The 19,037-nt window shown below is 33.2% G+C and overlaps 1 protein-coding gene across 6 annotated transcripts in view; it reads left to right on the top strand.

Annotated features, from left to right (window-relative positions):
• Nucleotides 1-19,037, top strand: part of LOC130441035 (long-chain-fatty-acid--CoA ligase 4) — a 46,344-nt gene that overhangs the window by 1,658 nt on the left and 25,649 nt on the right. For 2 of the 6 annotated variants that reach the window (XM_056774514.1, XM_056774510.1), the window contains exon 2: nucleotides 14,328-14,359. The exons of 1 other annotated variant lie outside the window; for it this stretch is intronic. In XM_056774514.1, coding sequence (XP_056630492.1) covers nucleotides 14,337-14,359 — 23 coding nt within the window. In that variant the 5' untranslated portion in view covers nucleotides 14,328-14,336. Of the gene's footprint in view, nucleotides 1-4,897; nucleotides 4,995-14,327; nucleotides 14,360-18,369; nucleotides 18,528-19,037 lie in introns of those variants that run through there. 3 more of the 6 variants (XM_056774515.1, XM_056774511.1, XM_056774513.1) reach the window with 2 other exon arrangements.

Raw genomic sequence — 19,037 nt, 5'->3', positions numbered from 1 at the left:
CACTATCAATTCCATTAATACAATTTCAAGAAAATAAAGCAATAAGCGATTATATCTAATCCCATTTTCATATCTATATAATATTTTTAATTTTATTCCTGCTGTATTTCAAATGCTCTTTCAGGTATGGTTCTTCCTATATCAATTGCAGATTATAAAAACCCTTGCCGACAATTTTGTTTAATCTACCATAGGCGTAGATACCTCATTTTATAAATTTATCATTTTTATAAATACTTTAAAAAATATGTATATCTTATGCGAGAAAGTATTCGTTACAAGGCAATCGAATCATCATAAATTGGACGGCATTATACGCCGTTATTTAGACAGATGCAGTCTAAAGAACGTCATATTTCTGTTTATTTGAAGGAATTTATGAATTAAATTAATCTCACCAAGCCACGCCACGTTTATCGCAGACTTTCTGGCAGTAATATTTCGAAAAAATAATGTACCGACAGTGTCGGCCAATAGAAATGCATTTATGTTTACGATTCGATGTTTTATGGGTGAACAGTGGGGATGATGAGTCCACATGGACTGATGTTACCGAATTTTATACGGGGAGTAAACATTATTTTTCATTTCTAAATTTGGTATGAGTGCCGACATAGGATTAAATAAGAATTTTGTGATATAGAATAAAGTTAAATTGATTAAATGGTTGTTTTCTCAAGAAATTGAAATAATATACTGAAATGCAATCAAATTCGCGATGATAAATATTTATAACAATCTAAAACAATCATGATGCTGCCACAATACTAATTCTGAAATAAATTATGGAATTAATATTATCAGACCCTTATACATCCCCTTGTTCTAAATTTGACTGTCGACATGAAAGGAAATTTCTCATTTAAAATTATCATTATTATTATATTTTAGTCGTTCCAACAGTTCGAAGTCCAAAGGTTGTGCTGTTACAGTTTAAGTCTTAATGAGGTTTAAATTGTGACATGTAGACCAGTGTGGGTCGATTCATTCACATTGATGCGTCATTTTTTGAAATAGGCAATTCCTTTATAGGAGCACGTGCAAGTGAGGAAAATTAATGACGTTTCTGCAAAGTGATTTCGCTAAAATACCAGAATAAATTCAGAGATTGAAGAAATATCAAACAGGGTAAATTCATCCCAAAATTTCGCTTTAAAAAATATTATATATTGACTTTGCAATGAACAAGATCAAATAAAACAAAACATTATTAACAAATTAAAACTATCAACCATATAAAACTTTGTTAGAATATGAAAATTAAATTGAAATTTGTGTTTCCACGTTAATTTTGAATATATTTAATAGGAGAAATATTCAAGTGGTCTAGATGGTTAGTGCTTAATTGAATTTCAAACTTTTTTTTTGTTCAAAAGCTCTGGTATATATAGATGATAGGTTGAGATTAATCTATTAAAAAATCTATTCGGAACCAAGATTTTGAAATAAGTTTCCATCAAGCCTAATTATTTGAGTAAATCTTGGATATGATTAATTTATGTTCAAATACACCTTGTAACTCGTTGGTGTACCACTATTGAGGATTTTTCACATATAATTACAACACAAACAGCATCACGCGACTAAAACGTCAATATTCATATGAGTCAAATCAAAATTCCAGTAGAAATAATCCTTATGGTTAATATTCAAAACTTTTAAAAACTGGAATTAAAAGATATTCAACTTTTTCAATTCTTTATATTTTATTTATATAGTTAACACCAATATATTTAGCAATATTCTTTTGATAAAAATATGGATATATTCGATTTTCTCTATCTTTTATTGTCTTCCGTACTGCCATTTTAATTTTCAATGAAACTACTACGTTTGATTTCTATTGATAGAAGAAAATAGTTTGTAAAAAATATGTGCTCGAAAAATCGTAGATTGAGTTACGTGATTTAAGACTTCCACCGATTTTACTATAGGTTTGTTCTTGGTAGCTGCACTGACAGAACTAATTCGGGAAATGTACACAAAGCGTTCTTTGTAGCAGAACCAGCGCTTGTGTTGATGTTCTTAGTAGCAGTGTAAGAGTACTAGTTCATCCAGTTCACTGTACAGCTGGCACTGGGTCTAAAGTCAGTTCAGCCAGTGCCGTGCAATAAGTGTAATCTGGAAACGGTGGTACTACATCTTCGTCATCAGATGAATGTAAAATATCAAAATTATTGTTAATACTACAAGGCTTGAATCACATCAAATAATCTCAAATTCAACAATCAACAAATGCTCCATTGATCTCTGCACTATATCGTTCTATATATCCGATTGAACCAATTCTATACACTCATGAACTGGCTTGCACTGGTCCAGTGCAACTACCAAGAACAAACCTTTTACAACAACAAACGTACATGATTCTTAACAATGAAATAAAAAGTATTTCATTTCAAATATTCACTTGAAAGGGTCCGATGTGCTTGCATCTCTGAAGATCACATTAAAAACTACCAACAAAAAATAATCTGAAACGTGGCAAATGAAATGTTAAATTATCATCCTGTGTCTATAATTTATTTTATAACGCTCACTCCTTAGAATATTCCTGCATAAAAATTCCAGAATTTTCGTTATGTTTCGGCTATTAGTCCAGATGGTTCATGAATTAATTTGTTGATTAAGAAAGACACTTTGGATATATTTCGAGACCTTGGTGTTGAATGTGGAAAACATTCCGATATCTAACCGCGATTTGTCTCCATCCTACCTAGCTCTTCTCTTAGTCCCTCTCCTGCATTTCCTTACCCTCTTTCTAGCTTCTTCTTGATCGTCCTCTTCTCTTTTTCCCTTGTGGTATCCACCTGCTTAGGTATTCTGTTCTCTGAAGTTCTTTGTCCAGGACCATATTGGTTGATTGGTTGTTTGAGTTTGAAGTCATCATTTAATGTGTTGCTTGCTATCTCCCTTGCTCTGTCATTTCTCATCCTATTCCTCCTGGATTTGCACACTGCTCTTTTCCACTCCATTTCGGTCGTTAATAACTTTTTCCGTCGATTGTATTTTCTTCTACATTTCGCTGCCATGTCGCATCTCCGCTCAAATAGTGTCGTAACTCAACAAACTATCGATTAATAAGCGTTTGGAATTAATTCTAACTTCATTTTTCACTTCTCGGAAGATAACTCCTAAACTTACAAAGTTTCCGCAACAGTAACTGACATGACGTAACTTAAGATTTTTCAATTTTCTAGCAATAATAGTGCAATTTTTCTAATTTTTGGATTTAAATGCTACTGTTGGGGCAGGGGTACGATGTCACTAAAATTGGATGAGCAATATGAGCACACAAAAAAAACAATATGCGGAAAATTAAGTGCCATATTATAAAATTTTCCACTGTTCAAGTTTTTGAGAAATTGGCTGTTCCGTCTTTAGAAAATGACTTTTTCCGAGGTTTCTCGGCAGATCACTGTCATTGGCGAAGTTATGAAGATTGGTGGACTCGATAGGTCTTCAATTAAAAAAAATGAATGTTTTGGAGTTGACACGAAAAAGTAGGATATAAAGCGAATTTTCTCCGCAAAAGAAGCTGTATTTTTATGAGTGCGTTGAGAAAAATTAATCAATTCTGGAGCACTAATTATACAGGCACTAACGAGGCCACTCGTCCAAGAATCATTGAACAACGGAGCATTTGATTATGGAAGCATTTTACTTTAATTATCTATTGATTTTGCATATTTAACTTGCATTGCTTTGTTAACTTTTTAATAAAGTCAGCAGAACAGCCAATTTCTCAAAAACTTGCACATTGGAAGTTTTCGTAACATGGCACTTAATTTTCCGCATATTGTTTTCTCTGTCTGCTCATATTGCTCTGCTAACTTTAGTGACATGGACATGAGATATTTTAAAAAACTTATTATTCCATACATAAATAATAATATGTAAAATCAGACGAAGTTGTAGCTTTTTCTTAATTTTTTATTTATTAAAGAGAAATATATTCCCTACGGTACTGATTTCTTCAATATTATGTTTTCCTTACCTAACTACATAGAAATAATTTAGTAATATTAATATTTGAGAAACTATTTGAAATTCAACATATAGAGGCGGCCGAATGATAATATGATGGCTCCTATCCAAAATCTGCTTCTGTAAATTGAATAGTTTAGTGTGGAATATCACAACTGATTGTTGCTTTGACAAGATGATTTATTTATTGTTTTAATCTTATTGTTACGATCTTGTCCGGCTATAATGTAGTTCTAAAATTCGGCGAAGGGGCGGCAAGTTTGATATACCGCGGAATTACTTTGATGTTTGTTTTTATAAATTTTTTTTATCATGGCGCACGATTTGTTTGCATTGTTTCTTTTGACATAATTTCTAGGAAGGTCTTATTTTCTAAAATTTCTTTTTGTACATATAAATGAGTTTGTTAGCGCTGTGTTAGTTAATTTATAATAAATAGTCATAGAAAAGTAACCGAAGAATTTGAATTAATTATATGTTAGTTAGGTGTTTATAAACTCACTTCACGAATAGAAAGAGTGTAAATAAATAAGATAAAACATTACATTATTTTGATGTTACCAATAATTTTATTAGGTATCTAATCGTTGTTTTTGTAACTAATAATTTTGAAAAGTTGGTGTATGTATAATTTTTAATTTGATAATCTTTGAATTTAATGAAAGTTGCCATGTTTTCCGTAACATGGGAAGATTTGAATTTACGTCGAACCCAATTTTATCATGTTCAAGGTATTACAATTGCAATCAAATAAAAAAATCGCCTGTTCAACTGAGATTATAAAGATACTTATGTATCTCCTTGGCGACCACATTGACCTTGATCTTTTTTTTTATTTGGTTTCATTATTTACCTTAAATTTTTTTGTCTCTTCTATCAAAACTCAAGTTCTTTAAATTAAAGATAAGATTCTGGCAGTACGATGTAAGTATAGTAGATAGAATCCAAAAAATATCATTTAGTACTTCGCGAGTGTATATTGCCGGTACATTTAGAATGGGTTATAGGTGAGAGAAACTTGCTTTTAATTTAGTATTGTACTTAAGTATATTTGAGTATTGTTCTAGTATAAAATAAAATAAAAATGTTTATAACAATTTAATTAATGTTAGGCGGAAACTGTTATGTTTATTAATACTTGCAAAATGTTTTTGCTTCCCAATTATAAGAAATTAAGATTTAGGAAAGTCGACAAGAAAACTTCTTGCTGGAACATATAGCCGTATAGCATATTACCTTAGAATGAACCTCTCTAAATATAAAAGTGGTTAGAAAAAAACTGTGTCTTTCTGATATATAAAAAAACCAGCAGTAATCATCATGACTGGATCTCATTTTCCATTGTTCTGATATCTTGGAGGAACCTTCCAACCTTTCAAAATATCAGGAAAAAATCATAAATTTACCAAGACAATCAATCAATCGATAGTAGAATAGTGGGCGGCCAAGGACCAAATGCCTTCTGATAGGCTCGTCGTTCCCCTCTTGAAATTACTAAAGGACCATGTCCTTTAATTAAACCTTTTGACATTACTAGGCAAACTGTAAGGTTGTCCCAAGTGTTTGAACCGCGCCCGTATGAGTGCTGGACACTTACAGATGACGTGGTCTGAATACCAGCGGCACTTCGGGTCGTCTGTGATGCTCACTGTTACCAGCCGAATTTCGCACATATTTGAGATGAGTGAATGTTTGGTAAGACAGACAGAAGATCTAACTATGTGTGCCTTAGTTCGTCTCATGCCAGGTGCCTTTATTTCAGAGCCTGCCTTGGCACGTTAGTAGATTTGTCGATTCCAATCTGGTGATCGAGTCCGCTTCATTGGTACCCGAGCGACCATGTACCCTTGGATCTTGCTTCTAGGGCTTCATTACCCTCCAGCACAAGCCTAGAATATATCCTCTGAGCTTGTACTTCAATTCTGCTGACTTCTTCTTCCATCACAGCGAATACCCCGGTTGGAAGATTGCAGTTTCCTCACGCAACAAACATTCTCTTATTTTTGAGGTGTCCTCCGCAGAAGCTTGCTTCGGCGAAATCGTCCATCCTGGAGCCAAATAAGATCACCAGATGGTGGCCTCGTACGTGAGAAGGGGTTTGACCAGTGGAGGATCTTAGGTGAAATTCCCCATGCGCAACGGAAGGTTCTCCTGCATGCCCAGAAAGCGCAGACTATCATGTCTCTTTTTCTTGGTGTCTAAAATCGCAATCTATTTGCTGGTTTTCGATATCGATGTTTATTCTATAAAATCACCATGTCCTTCGCAAATTCAAAATTGTTACTACCTCTCTATGAATAGATAAAAACTTCCATTATAAGTAATTATCAACGTAGAAAATATTAATTACTCATAAAATTGATAAGAATTTAAAATTACACTGTGAAATCATAAATCTTTCGACGAGTGAAACCGCACTCGTGACGATCGTAGACAACAAACTTAATTATCAGAATTGAAGTTGATATAAGTGAGACGTGACAATCATAATAGGTTCAAAGTAGCAGTACAAAATTCGATGGAACAAAAAACGAAAACCAAACTCCAAAGGTGATATAGAGATAAGAAATATATCATTACAGGGGATTTGATTAAACATTATTTCACTAAATAATGGATTTTATTTAACGTCGAAATAAAAAATAAATAAAATTGTAGAAATGTCAAAAGATTGGAAAAAAGATTATAGAAACCCCATTAAACGATAATGTTAAAAGTTTCTCGTTATAATTGCTTTATAATCAAATCGACCCAAAATTTATTATGAAGTTATTCTGAATGAACTTGACAATTTATGTTATCACCAGCATCGCCTCCAGGGTGGTGTGGTGAACTCCTAGTTTGATATTAACGATCGGGCTTTGGTTTAAAAATTCTATTTTGTTGATACCTATTGTTATTATAGCCAAATCTGGATTATACGGTGGATGAGGAAGCAAGTGTATTTCGTTCAATTTAACCATCGTTGCCATTGACTTGTGAATCGGTGCGTTGCTTTTGTGAAACAGTGGTTTTTTCTTCGACATATAAGGCGGTTTTTCCTTAATTTTTGCTTTCGAATGATCCAACGTTACTTTTTCTTAGACAATGAAGATTTGCGATTAGTGTACGTGTTTCAACCGGTAGTTTCTTAGTTTTGTCCATTTCAAACTTTAAAAAGTCTGAATTTGCGAGAACGAAAACAATTCGTATACGAACTGCACAAAAAAAGGTCTTGGTTCCAGAAGTACAAACTTGTCGCACTTACCGACTAAATGAAACATATATAAAGTAAAAAAATAACGGACACGATTATTTTTAGTTTCTAAGACACCGTTTCGACCTTTGTTTGACAATATGAAAGAAAAATTTGTTAATGTGTATTATTTTTAAATTTATTGAATGGATTTTGGCGTAGGCAAAAAGTTTTGATTGGTAGTGTATATCAGACGCTATGAAACACAAAGGTTATGTAGTTTTTTGACTTACAATCCCAGATCAATTTTGCGGTATGATACACAAATTTTAACTTTTAGTATCGAAGAAAACTGGAATACTTCAGATTAAATATAAATATTGAAGTCAACGTCTACAAAGATGTTTGCTACACACAAGATGGCGAACAAGAATACTCAGCTTTATAGTGGTACTTGTAGTTCTGAACCAACCGAACATACTGAGTTAGTGTAGTATCGATAAATATGTCAAAGCTCATCGATCGCCCTAATTTCTTACTAATTGTAGCAGTTGCATTATCAATTGCTGCTAATGCGATAGCTTGGAACACAAATTTGCTATGTCCATTTGATAAAAACATGCACGTAACTACCCATTTAGGTTTAAAGGAAGAGATCGCCCTTGTGAATTTACACTAAATCGGCACTAAATCCGTTATAAGATGATTTCTGAAAATGTATCTACTATTTGAGGATTCAAGACTAAAGTGTTGCACACGCGCTGAGCGATCTTCCGGGTCGTGTGTTCACTTCCATTTAGTACAATGTCCCATCACATGCGTCCGTGAAACACCCGGTTACTTCCGCGATCGGTCCGGACGCACATGAAAATTTGATCTGCCGAAGTGAGTCCTACAAATGGGCAAACATACGAACTTTTGAATAATTATTATCATTAAGGCAAAACGAAAAACTATCAGCAACATCTAAGGTTTTACAATATTATATAAAATATTTAACAAAAATTGAAAGAAAACTTTTTAAAAATTACGTATTTTGAATTTTCCACGAAAAAGCCTTTTAATTTAAAAATGGTTAGGTTAGGATAGGTTAAGTTAGGTTCGTGTTCAATTTACTTGGATTTTTTCCGGAAAAAAATCTGGAGATTATTTCAAGTTAAATAATAGAAAACTTTTCTTGATTTTTGGTTATAAATATATATATATATATATATATATATATATATATATATATTTTTTATAATAACGTTAATAAAATATAATTAGTCGTTTAATTGCATTATTAATTGTTTTGTTATCATTAAAACCATTTTACTGTGATAAGGTAAAACGCGCCACAATCTCATGTTCAACAGTAACACATTTAATTAATTTTAAAACCGATAAGTTTGTTTTCATTTTCATGGTATCAACCATAACAATTGATTCTATGAATAAATACGGAATATTCTCAATAAAAAAAACTATGTAGTAGATTCGATATTTAGACAGTTATCATAAACTTTTTGTTTAGAAACTCGTTACCTGGAAACTAGTTTATCAAGGTTAAATAATCTTACAACAAGGACGGTTTGACGGTAGAGTGACTTTTGAATAAAAAAGTTACTATAAAATTTTTGAAACCATGCAAAATAATTTCACACAAAATACCTGCTTGTCTCTGCTATCACCTCTTAATTTGTTTGTATCTAGTTCTTTTCATAAGTTTGGGTACAGAAAGTAATCGGAAGCAACCAAATCAGGTGAATATAAATAATTTGAAATAATCAATCAAACTCTTCTTTCTTGGGACCCAGTTTCAGTGTAGTCTACCCAAGTTACATTTATGGTGATGTGTAATGAAAATTCATTGAGATTATGTTTGAAAATATCTAAACATTCGTTTGAATTTGCGATATGAGCGAGCTTTTTATTAGCATTAAGCCATGGCGACACCCACGATACTTAACATAAAGTTCAATTCGTGTATTTACGAAACATAAACGTTACGTTCCTGACCCGCAACTTCACCTTAATTTTGGTATCGTTTCTAGTTTTTCTAGAAAACAACGTGTGTTTTTTAGTTATGTCAAAATTAGAGATCATTCTAAGAAACATCCGGATCTCATAAAATCAACATATTAAATGGACAATATTTGTTGTAAAATAACAATAAATAAACCTTGTGTGACAGTGGTACAAAAATATATATCAAAATAAGTGTAAAGGATCAAAGTATTTGTGAACATTATCATAAAAACCCCAATCAACAATATTTTGAGTGACGTTGCGGATCAGAGAGTTACATAAAATCCGATTTGACTTTCCGTTTGCTGTTACAAAATTCAACCATTCATAATTGCCGTTAGACGTCGGTGTTTGCTGATCAGTTTGCCGTTTGTGACTTTCAACATAAACGAATTTAATTTTTTCGCGTCGGTCGTTCTTAGCAATAGATAAAACCCAATCACACCCGTTTGCGTTAATCACTTTTGTCCCAATAAAAAAACTCTTCTCCATAATATCGTCCATAAAAACTGGACTACAAATGAAACACAAAAATATCAGGAAAACAAAAAGCAGTACACACGTCATAAAGAGTAACAAAAATTTTATTTCAACGGCAGCAACGTTAAGTTTATAACTAGGGTGTAGAATTTACTATGAACGTCACATGGCTAACGTTACAAGCGAACTGCAACGGAGAACCGAAATTCAAGTTTATGAATCGGCTTTAAATGATTGTCCCGAACGTTCAGTATCGTCCGTATTTATATGACCATGTTAAAAGCAGATAATCATTTACAAATCACTCCTTTGGATGCGGTTTTTGCATTGTATTCCCTCTGTTAAGGTGAAATATTGTCTTCCTGCTACTGCTTGTTTCGTGTCGTTCTTCGTTTTGTCAAATTCGTCGACATGGCCTTGAACGTTAGTCCTTGGTCTAGTAGTAATTCCAGGTATTTGGCGTTCCAAATCTTCAAGTTATCTTCGTCGTTACTAATGGTAGCGATAGCAGTGCGTACTCAAAGATAGCAGCCATGGACTTGGGGATATTCACCATGTAGATGTTGGAGATTCGTCTTAGTATGTGTCTGGTCCTGTTGAGCTTAATCAGAAATATTTTTTCCCCGAAATTACGACCCCTAAATTTAATATCAAGCCTTTCTGATGTACAAGACCTAAATCCAAGAAGATAGATTTAGAAGATTGGTTCCTGTTAATCTTTGCTTGGCGTATTCTACTATCTGCTGAATTTGGTATTCGGCACTTAGTTGTTTCTAAAACTGTTGTACTAGCGGAGTCCAACGCTGACATAGTCACAACAGTGTGTATATTTGTTGCTAAAGTTTTATAAATCTGAAGTACCTTGTAGGAAAAAAACAAGTCTTCACATTGTATAATTAGGATCCTATTTATATATGCATAAATGTCAAATCAATTGCTAGGAAATTTAAAATTAATTATAACAAATTTTAATAATATATTTCCTTTGTTTTCTAATTTATTTCCTCTTAATGTAAATAATATAATGAAATGTTTAAATAAACTCAATTGTAAAATATTGGATTACAATTATGGTGGCAATGAACCTCACGTGCATTCAGCAATCAACGCATGGTCGTAAAAGCATTAATTGTTGGACTTGTCCCGCGTGTTCGGTTATTCTTTAATTTCAAGTTCGATACACTTTATTTTGGCACGACCGATATTTAAATGGTAAACAATAGCGTAAAGTCAAGCACTCACACCACATTTAAAAACGTGGAAGCGGTGTTGTCGGCTTTAACGTTGAATCCCGAAAAATTGGATTAAACCGGTCAATGTGCCGAATCACTTCGGGATCGGGAATTTTAAAAAACGCTGATTCATATATTTCTTTTGTTCAGATCAGTAAAGCTGAATTTAAATCCTCTCTACGACATGACCCTGCTACGCCTATAGCTACTGCTGTCTGCAAACAAAAAAAACTAGAATTAAAATATTACAAAAAAATTCTTGCCATCCGAGAGTTTTAAATTTGGGACTACTAAGTGCCAAGCGGACACACTTTCCACTGCAACATTGACCATTGATTTGAATATATTGGTTAAAAGTACAAATATCTATCTACCATAATTTGAAATAAAATTTTTAATTATTACTTAACTAGCTTTTACCCGCGGCTTCGTTCGCATCGAATCCATTAAATATGAGAAATCATTATAATAGAAAAGAACGAACTCTGTAGCTATATTAGAACCTAAGATATACATCTTTGAATGTAGAAAAATTGTCAAAAACCTACAAAAATCCATAACTCCACATTGAATGTCCGCGCCTAGCTCCTCTCCAACTCAACCGATTTAAGTGTTCAAAAATTCAAAAGAAAGAAGGTGCTTCAACGAGTGTTCTTAAACCAAAACGAACTCTAGCTATATTAGAACCTGAGATATAGACATTTGAATGTAGAAAAATTGCTAAACACCTACAAAATCCATAACTCCACATTGAATGTCCGCGCCTAGCTCCTCTCCAACTCAACCGATTTGAGTGTTCAAAAACTCAAAAGAAAGAAGGTGCTTCAACGAGTGTTCTTAAACCAAAACGAACTCTTTAGCTAAATTAGAACCTGAGATATAGACATTTGAATGTAGAAAAATTGCTAAACACCTACAAAATCCATAACTCCACATTGAATGTCCGCGCCTAGCTCCTCTCCAACTCAACCGATTTGAGTGTTCAAAAACTCAAAAGAAAGAAGGTGCTTCAACGAGTGTTCTTAAACCAAAACGAACTCTTTAGCTATATTAGAACCTGAGATATAGACATTTGAATGTAGAAAAATTGCTAAACACCTACAAAATCCATAACTCCACATTGAATGTCCGCGCCTAGCTCCTCTCCAACTCAACCGATTTGAGTGTTCAAAAACTCAAAAGAAAGAAGGTGCTTCAACGAGTGTTCTTAAACCAAAACGAACTCTTTAGCTAAATTAGAACCTGAGATATAGACATTTGAATGTAGAAAAATTGCTAAACACCTACAAAATCCATAACTCTACATTGAATGTCCGCGCCTAGCTCCTCTCCAACTCAACCGATTTAAGTGTTCAAAAACTCAAAAGAAAGAAGGTGCTTCAACGAGTGTTCTTAAACCAAAACGAACTCTTTAGCTATATTAGAACCTGAGATATAGACATTTGAATGTAGAAAAATTGCTAAACACCTACAAAATCCATAACTCTACATTGAATGTCCGCGCCTAGCTCCTCTCCAACTCAACCGATTTAAGTGTTCAAAAACTCAAAAGAAAGAAGGTGCTTCAACGAGTGTTCTTAAACCAAAACGAACTCTTTAGCTATATTAGAACCTGAGATATAGACATTTGAATGTAGAAAAATTGCTAAACACCTACAAAATCCATAACTCCACATTGAATGTCCGCGCCTAGCTCCTCTCCAACTCAACCGATTTGAGTGTTCAAAAACTCAAAAGAAAGAAGGTGCTTCAACGAGTGTTCTTAAACCAAAACGAACTCTTTAGCTAAATTAGAACCTGAGATATAGACATTTGAATGTAGAAAAATTGCTAAACACCTACAAAATCCATAACTCCACATTGAATGTCCGCGCCTAGCTCCTCTCCAACTCAACCGATTTGAGTGTTCAAAAACTCAAAAGAAAGAAGGTGCTACAACGAGTGTTCTTAAACCAAAACGAACTCTTTAGCTAAATTAGAACCTGAGATATAGACATTTGAATGTAGAAAAATTGCTAAACACCTACAAAATCCATAACTCCACATTGAATGTCCGCGCCTAGCTCCTCTCCAACTCAACCGATTTAAGTGTTCAAAAACTCAAAAGAAAGAAGGTGCTTCAACGAGTGTTCTTAAACCAAAACGAACTCTTTAGCTAAATTAGAACCTGAGATATAGACATTTGAATGTAGAAAAATTGCTAAACACCTACAAAATCCATAACTCCACATTGAATGTCCGCGCCTAGCTCCTCTCCAACTCAACCGATTTGAGTGTTCAAAAACTCAAAAGAAAGAAGGTGCTACAACGAGTGTTCTTAAACCAAAACGAACTCTTTAGCTAAATTAGAACCTGAGATATAGACATTTGAATGTAGAAAAATTGCTAAACACCTACAAAATCCATAACTCCACATTGAATGTCCGCGCCTAGCTCCTCTCCAACTCAACCGATTTAAGTGTTCAAAAACTCAAAAGAAAGAAGGTGTTTCAGCGAGTGTTCTTAAACCAAAACGAAGTCTCTATCTTGAATAAAACCTGAGATATTGAGGATAGAACGTGTGTATGTGAAAAACTCCCATAAGTAATGTACAGGGGGGAATCGCATTTGAGTATAACTTGAGAATGGTGAAAATTAGATGAAATCCGATGGTTGATGGCTGATCTGTGCATCAATACCTTTCATTGAAAAAAAAAATTAAGCAAATCGGTTGGGTAGAACGCCTGAACGGACGGGAAATCATCAATTTTTTTTAATTATTACTTAATTCTTTTTATCTACTGAAAAACCCTCTAATTAGAAAAATCTATGTTAGTTTAAGGAAAAAATAAAATTCTAAAAATAGTTCCTTTTCAAGTTTTTTAACACAATACATAATAACGCTAAAATTGAATTTATTCCAAACACGTGGACAGCATGTATCGATTATTAGACACAGTCGAAGACATTCTTTTAATAAGATGATAATTAATTAATAATAATTAATGAATAATATTAACGCGAGTGAAGAGTTTGAAAACAAGTTGGCGTCACTAGGGGTACGTTAGGGTACGATAAAAAATCCAATCTTCCTCTTCACGACAACAAATAATAGATGGCGATCCTGCCAGTTTTTCTTACTGCAGAATATTTTAATATCTTTATTTTTTCAACATTTTTAACACGCTTTTATAAGTTTAATATGTATTTTTGGAGGGTAATGGAGAAAGTAAAGTTAAGACTTACGGAAAAATAATTCGGACAGTCACCGGACTGGGAATCAAACTAAGATCTATTGCTTACAAAATGCAAAGTTAGTTTAGTTATTGTAAGAAGCGTGTTTTTTAGATTTTCTAAACTTTATTCTGTAAGTTTAAGGTTAAAAAACGTTTTATGTGCACAACTGAATTCACTAAATAAATTTGAATAGTTTATGTAAATGTGTTAAACCGATATTTCATTTTCAGTCGATAACTATGATACCTGGGGCGGATAATACGTGAGTAAATTATCTCACTGCACGTTTGCATGATGATCAAAGTACGAGTATCCTTTCTTCTAAGCTTGTACTTCTGCACTTTGCTAGAAATATATGCCAGAACATTCAGGAGTACCAGAATATTTTTTCTCTAATTTTTAATAAGAGTATTATATCTCAAGTATGCTTTGTTGTATTTATTTCTTTCAGTTTTTATATTATCTAATTAAAATTGCAATTGTGATATCGTGAATTGAGTTGTAGAAGTATAAAAACATTTGCATGAAAATAAACTGTTCGCAAACTTGGATGAATACTAAGATTATACTTGAAAAAGTACAAATATAATGATGCTTATCTCTAATCATACTCAAGAAACGTGTCTGCATACTTTAAGAGAGGTCGTCAAAGTAGCCTTGGATCGATTGGTCTCCAAAGACTGAGATTTTCGAAGTTTTTTAACGTATAAAAGGGCAAATAATTGTAGATCTATTGAGTAAAAATGATCTTTGGTAGATTTTATCTGAAATATCTTCACAATTGAACTGAATTATTGTTGGCGAAACAAAAACCAAGTTTAATACGAACGAACTGCATTCGAAAGAGGCTTCACGTTAACAATTGTCTGTATTGACATTTCGTATAAATTCAAAAGGTTTCCTAAGAATTAGACAGGATGTTGGAAATATATTTGTCGTAAGTTAATTTCACGCATCAAACATTTACACACAAAAATTAAGGTTTTTACTTCAAATGAATTTAGCTTCAATTGAATTTGCGGTATTCCATTAATGATTTTTATTTTAATTAAACAAAAAATTGTAGTCAAAAGCTTATTCAATGGAAAAATTAGAAAGGGAAAGGTTTTCTTGAATTCTTCTTTAAGGAACCTTCTCAAAATGAGATTTCCATTTTCATCCTTCATGATATTGTTTTCGAAATCTTTTTACATTTAAACAAATTAGTTAATTATATAGTATAATTAATTATTTCTCATTTATTACGCTAATATAGTATATATATAATATAATATAAAAAACACATAATCTACAGTAATTACCAACTGCCGGCGTCCTTTTTGTAATACTTTTAGTCCTGGAGGTAGCGTTTAGTTCTAAAACTTATTTTGTTAATTATAAGAACAACACATATTAAAGTCATCGTCTATAGGGCTTTTCGAAACCTATACCTAAGGTTCAGGTAGATCACCTATCAGCTGATTGCGAGTTCTAACCCAGAACGAGATTTATATCACAGCTTTCGAACGTCGCTTTCAATTTTCGGTGGAAATTTCAAATTTAAGACATGATCTACAAGAACTTTCAATTTTTATTACTTGTTTGTGCGTTAATTCTTCCATGATATTTATTTAGTTGTATGGTAGATGCTGGATGTTCAATAAATGTTATTGAACAGTTATTAAAGATTTACCCCTTCGAACGGAAGCTTAATACCAATAAACTGCTTTCATGCCAAAAAGTGTAAAAACCGAAATCCTGAGTAACATACCAATGACGCTGCTCATGAGAACAACAGTTCAAAAAATAATAGAAACAACCGTTCAGCTGATTGCATTTACCCACCGGATAAAAAGGATCATATCATATAACTACGACCCGATTAACTCGATCAGTTGCCGAACAACAATGAACGTGATCCGTGTTCCCGAACATTTAGATCATGGTCGGGTTAACCCGATCATAGATACAGTGTAATATCACTTTTCCAAAGTATCCTCTTATTTTTTTCTATCCATTGATTCTGTTTTATCCCATTCCATTCAATGTTGCTGTTTTAACCGCCCCATTCCATGTTTTTCGTCCGAACCATCTTATCTTAGCTGCGCCGTTTCTATTTTAATATTTATAGGATATGTTCCAAAATTTTTCTTGGATGTATTATTTCTAATCTTGTTTCGCCTTCTATCTTCCTTAGATATTTCATCTGCATGCTCTGTGTCTTATTTCTTTGGCTTTGTGTTTTGGTCCATGTTTCTGCAACAAAGTGTGTATAGGATTAACTGTTCTTTTAAAAATTTGTGTTTGGATGTCTTTCGGTACTTGTACTCTGTCAAAAGCTTTCCTGTTGCCCCTGTTCTTTCTTTTATTTCTTCGATTACTTTTGAATGTAGGTATTTGAAGCCAGTTTTGTTTAATTTAGATTCTGTATACTTTTTCGTCGATACTTATGATCATTGTATTTGTTTTTTTATTGTTGATGTCCTGGAAGCTTAGGTTTTGTATATAATTCCATCATCGTTAGCCATTACTTCCTACATATATTAGTGAGCAGCAGCTGATTCATGATGCGAATTAATCCTTTGCATTCCCCTTTTAATTTCATCGAAAACTCTTAGTGTATATTTTGTGATATCCTACCCTAATTCATCAGATAAAACAAATATGCTATTTGAAAGACAATTTATTATACTTTCTTCTTTTTCTTGATCGTACGTTAAGACTTAGTCTTGTGTTTGCATCAATGGTTGCCTAGCTGCAGCTGTGATGATGAAGACCAGGTTTCATACCATCCTGTGGGTGGTCGGGATGTATTCGGGTTTTCTTTCTTTACAATCGTTGTCAACCTGTCATCCGACATTCTGTGCACGTGGCGTCTCTATTCCCTTGTCACATATCTCCCTTATTTCATAATCAAATAATGTGTGTCCCGTTATTGATTTCTGCGTTCACATTTCAGTAGTTCTCAAAAGCCGCTTAGTTATGGTGTTATTTGCTCTGGTCTCTATCGCATATATGTCATTACTGGTCTCACACAGGTCTTGTATATTCTAACTTTGATTCCTGCTTTAATATGAGTATAAATTAATCAGCAAAGCTTATCGTTTATATACGTAGCAACCGGTAAACAAATGAAACGTGTTTATGTGGTGGTGGTGGTTTGTTTAATGCATACTGAACCAAAAAAACCTCTCAAGTTATTGCTTCAATCGAAAATGGACTAGATTAGCGAGCTGTTACTATACCACAAACACATAGGCGACCTGGAACAGACAGAAGGCGATTTACAACCACTCGTTATGACCGTTTTATTGTGTCAACAACATTATAAACTCGCCATCTCAATGCCGTTGAAAGGCAACGACAGCTCTGTAAGTTGCGAGGATCAGTCAGTGGACAGTTAAACCAAGACTGCGGAAAAATAACCCGATCCCTAAAACACCTGCTATTGGTCCAAAACTTACTCCAGCCCATCGGCAAGCGTGTCTGCGTTTAGCACAGAATCATCTAAATTGGACGTTAGAACAATGGGGATCTGTTCTGTTCTCAGATAAGACCAGAGACCAGAATATGCTTCCATGGTAGCGACAGAACAAGGAATTTGCTGCTTTGAACAGCGGAGTGCTTATGGAGATGGCTCTTGGATGATCTGGGAGTAATTTCTATAGGATCACGAACCGCTCCTGTGCTCATTCGTAGGGGGGCCGTGTTCACAGAAGCTGATTTTAGCACATCATATTGAGCTGCTCTTCTTCAGTAGAATAGAGCAGCTTAACATCCCACAAGAAACAATAACTAACTTGATTAGATCTATGCCTAATCGTATGAGATGTTATTAGGGCAAGAGGAGGTCATACCCGTTATTAATATAATAATAAGTAATTAATATAATTAATTAATATAATAATAAAAAAGCTTAATTTGCCTAATGCATTAATATCATTATGATAAACATTGGCTTTCAAACAGCATTTTTTTGTTAATCTGATAAATTATTGAAAAAAAATTATAGTTAAAGTCAAAAGTTTACATTGGGCCGGTTTCTATGAACGCAAGTATAGTTAGAAATAGCATATTTCCAATATTAAGTTATGATCAGTTCTAAAATTCAACGTTACATCCCGGACTATTTGCGAAATTAGATAAAAGTCCCACCTGTCCAACTGTTAACAATATTATTATTACAAGCACATTCATTCTTTACAACCGCTTTGTATTTATTTATCCTTATCGATAAGTTTTTTTGTATTATAATCGTTTTATCTTTATTCCAACGTTACAGATTATTTACACTCACTACTTGTTGAATGTCATTGCGAGTGTATCTTTGATTTCTTTCGGTCTTTTAGTGCAAATTGTGTTGTTGTTTGCTCTTTGTAAAAATCGTTGATTATTTTTATTTTATTTTTTTGTTCTTCTGGAGGATTTAGTCCTATAATAATATTTTACGGGTATGTATTATATACTGAAATACATTTTGAAAATAATTCGTTATTTAAAGATAGTCCCTGAAGCAACGCAAAAATTTACTCTCAACTAAATACTCAGTAAAAAAAATCTCGTGTCAGGTTTCATTTAATATTGCAACTTTTTCAGAGTATCGGCGTCAGCAATTATTTCAATATGAAGCACTTCAATTTACAATTTTTCAGATACTAGTAACAAACTGATTATTCTAAAGTAGGGTTCCAATTTATTTCGCGTTGTCAAGGGTATTATTTGGAATAAAATAGTCCTTAATTCAATTATTTTGTTTGAAAGTACAAATCTATCTGGGAATATTTGGGTTTAGAACGTTTAAGAAATTATCTAATAATTCTTCCCTAGTGAAAAGGCCATTTAACTTAATTCAAGAAAAATGAACTAGGTAAGAGTGAATTTACCCTTTACGGGTACACTGGAATGGAGAGTAATGAAATAGTTGACACACTTGCTACATTAGAGGCGGACATATCCTTCAT

Source organism: Diorhabda sublineata, chromosome 3, assembly GCF_026230105.1.
Source record: "Diorhabda sublineata isolate icDioSubl1.1 chromosome 3, icDioSubl1.1, whole genome shotgun sequence".
NCBI lineage: Eukaryota > Metazoa > Arthropoda > Insecta > Coleoptera > Chrysomelidae > Diorhabda > Diorhabda sublineata.
The sequence above is the reverse complement of the archived record's forward strand: the minus strand, read 5'-3'. Positions and strand labels throughout refer to the sequence as shown.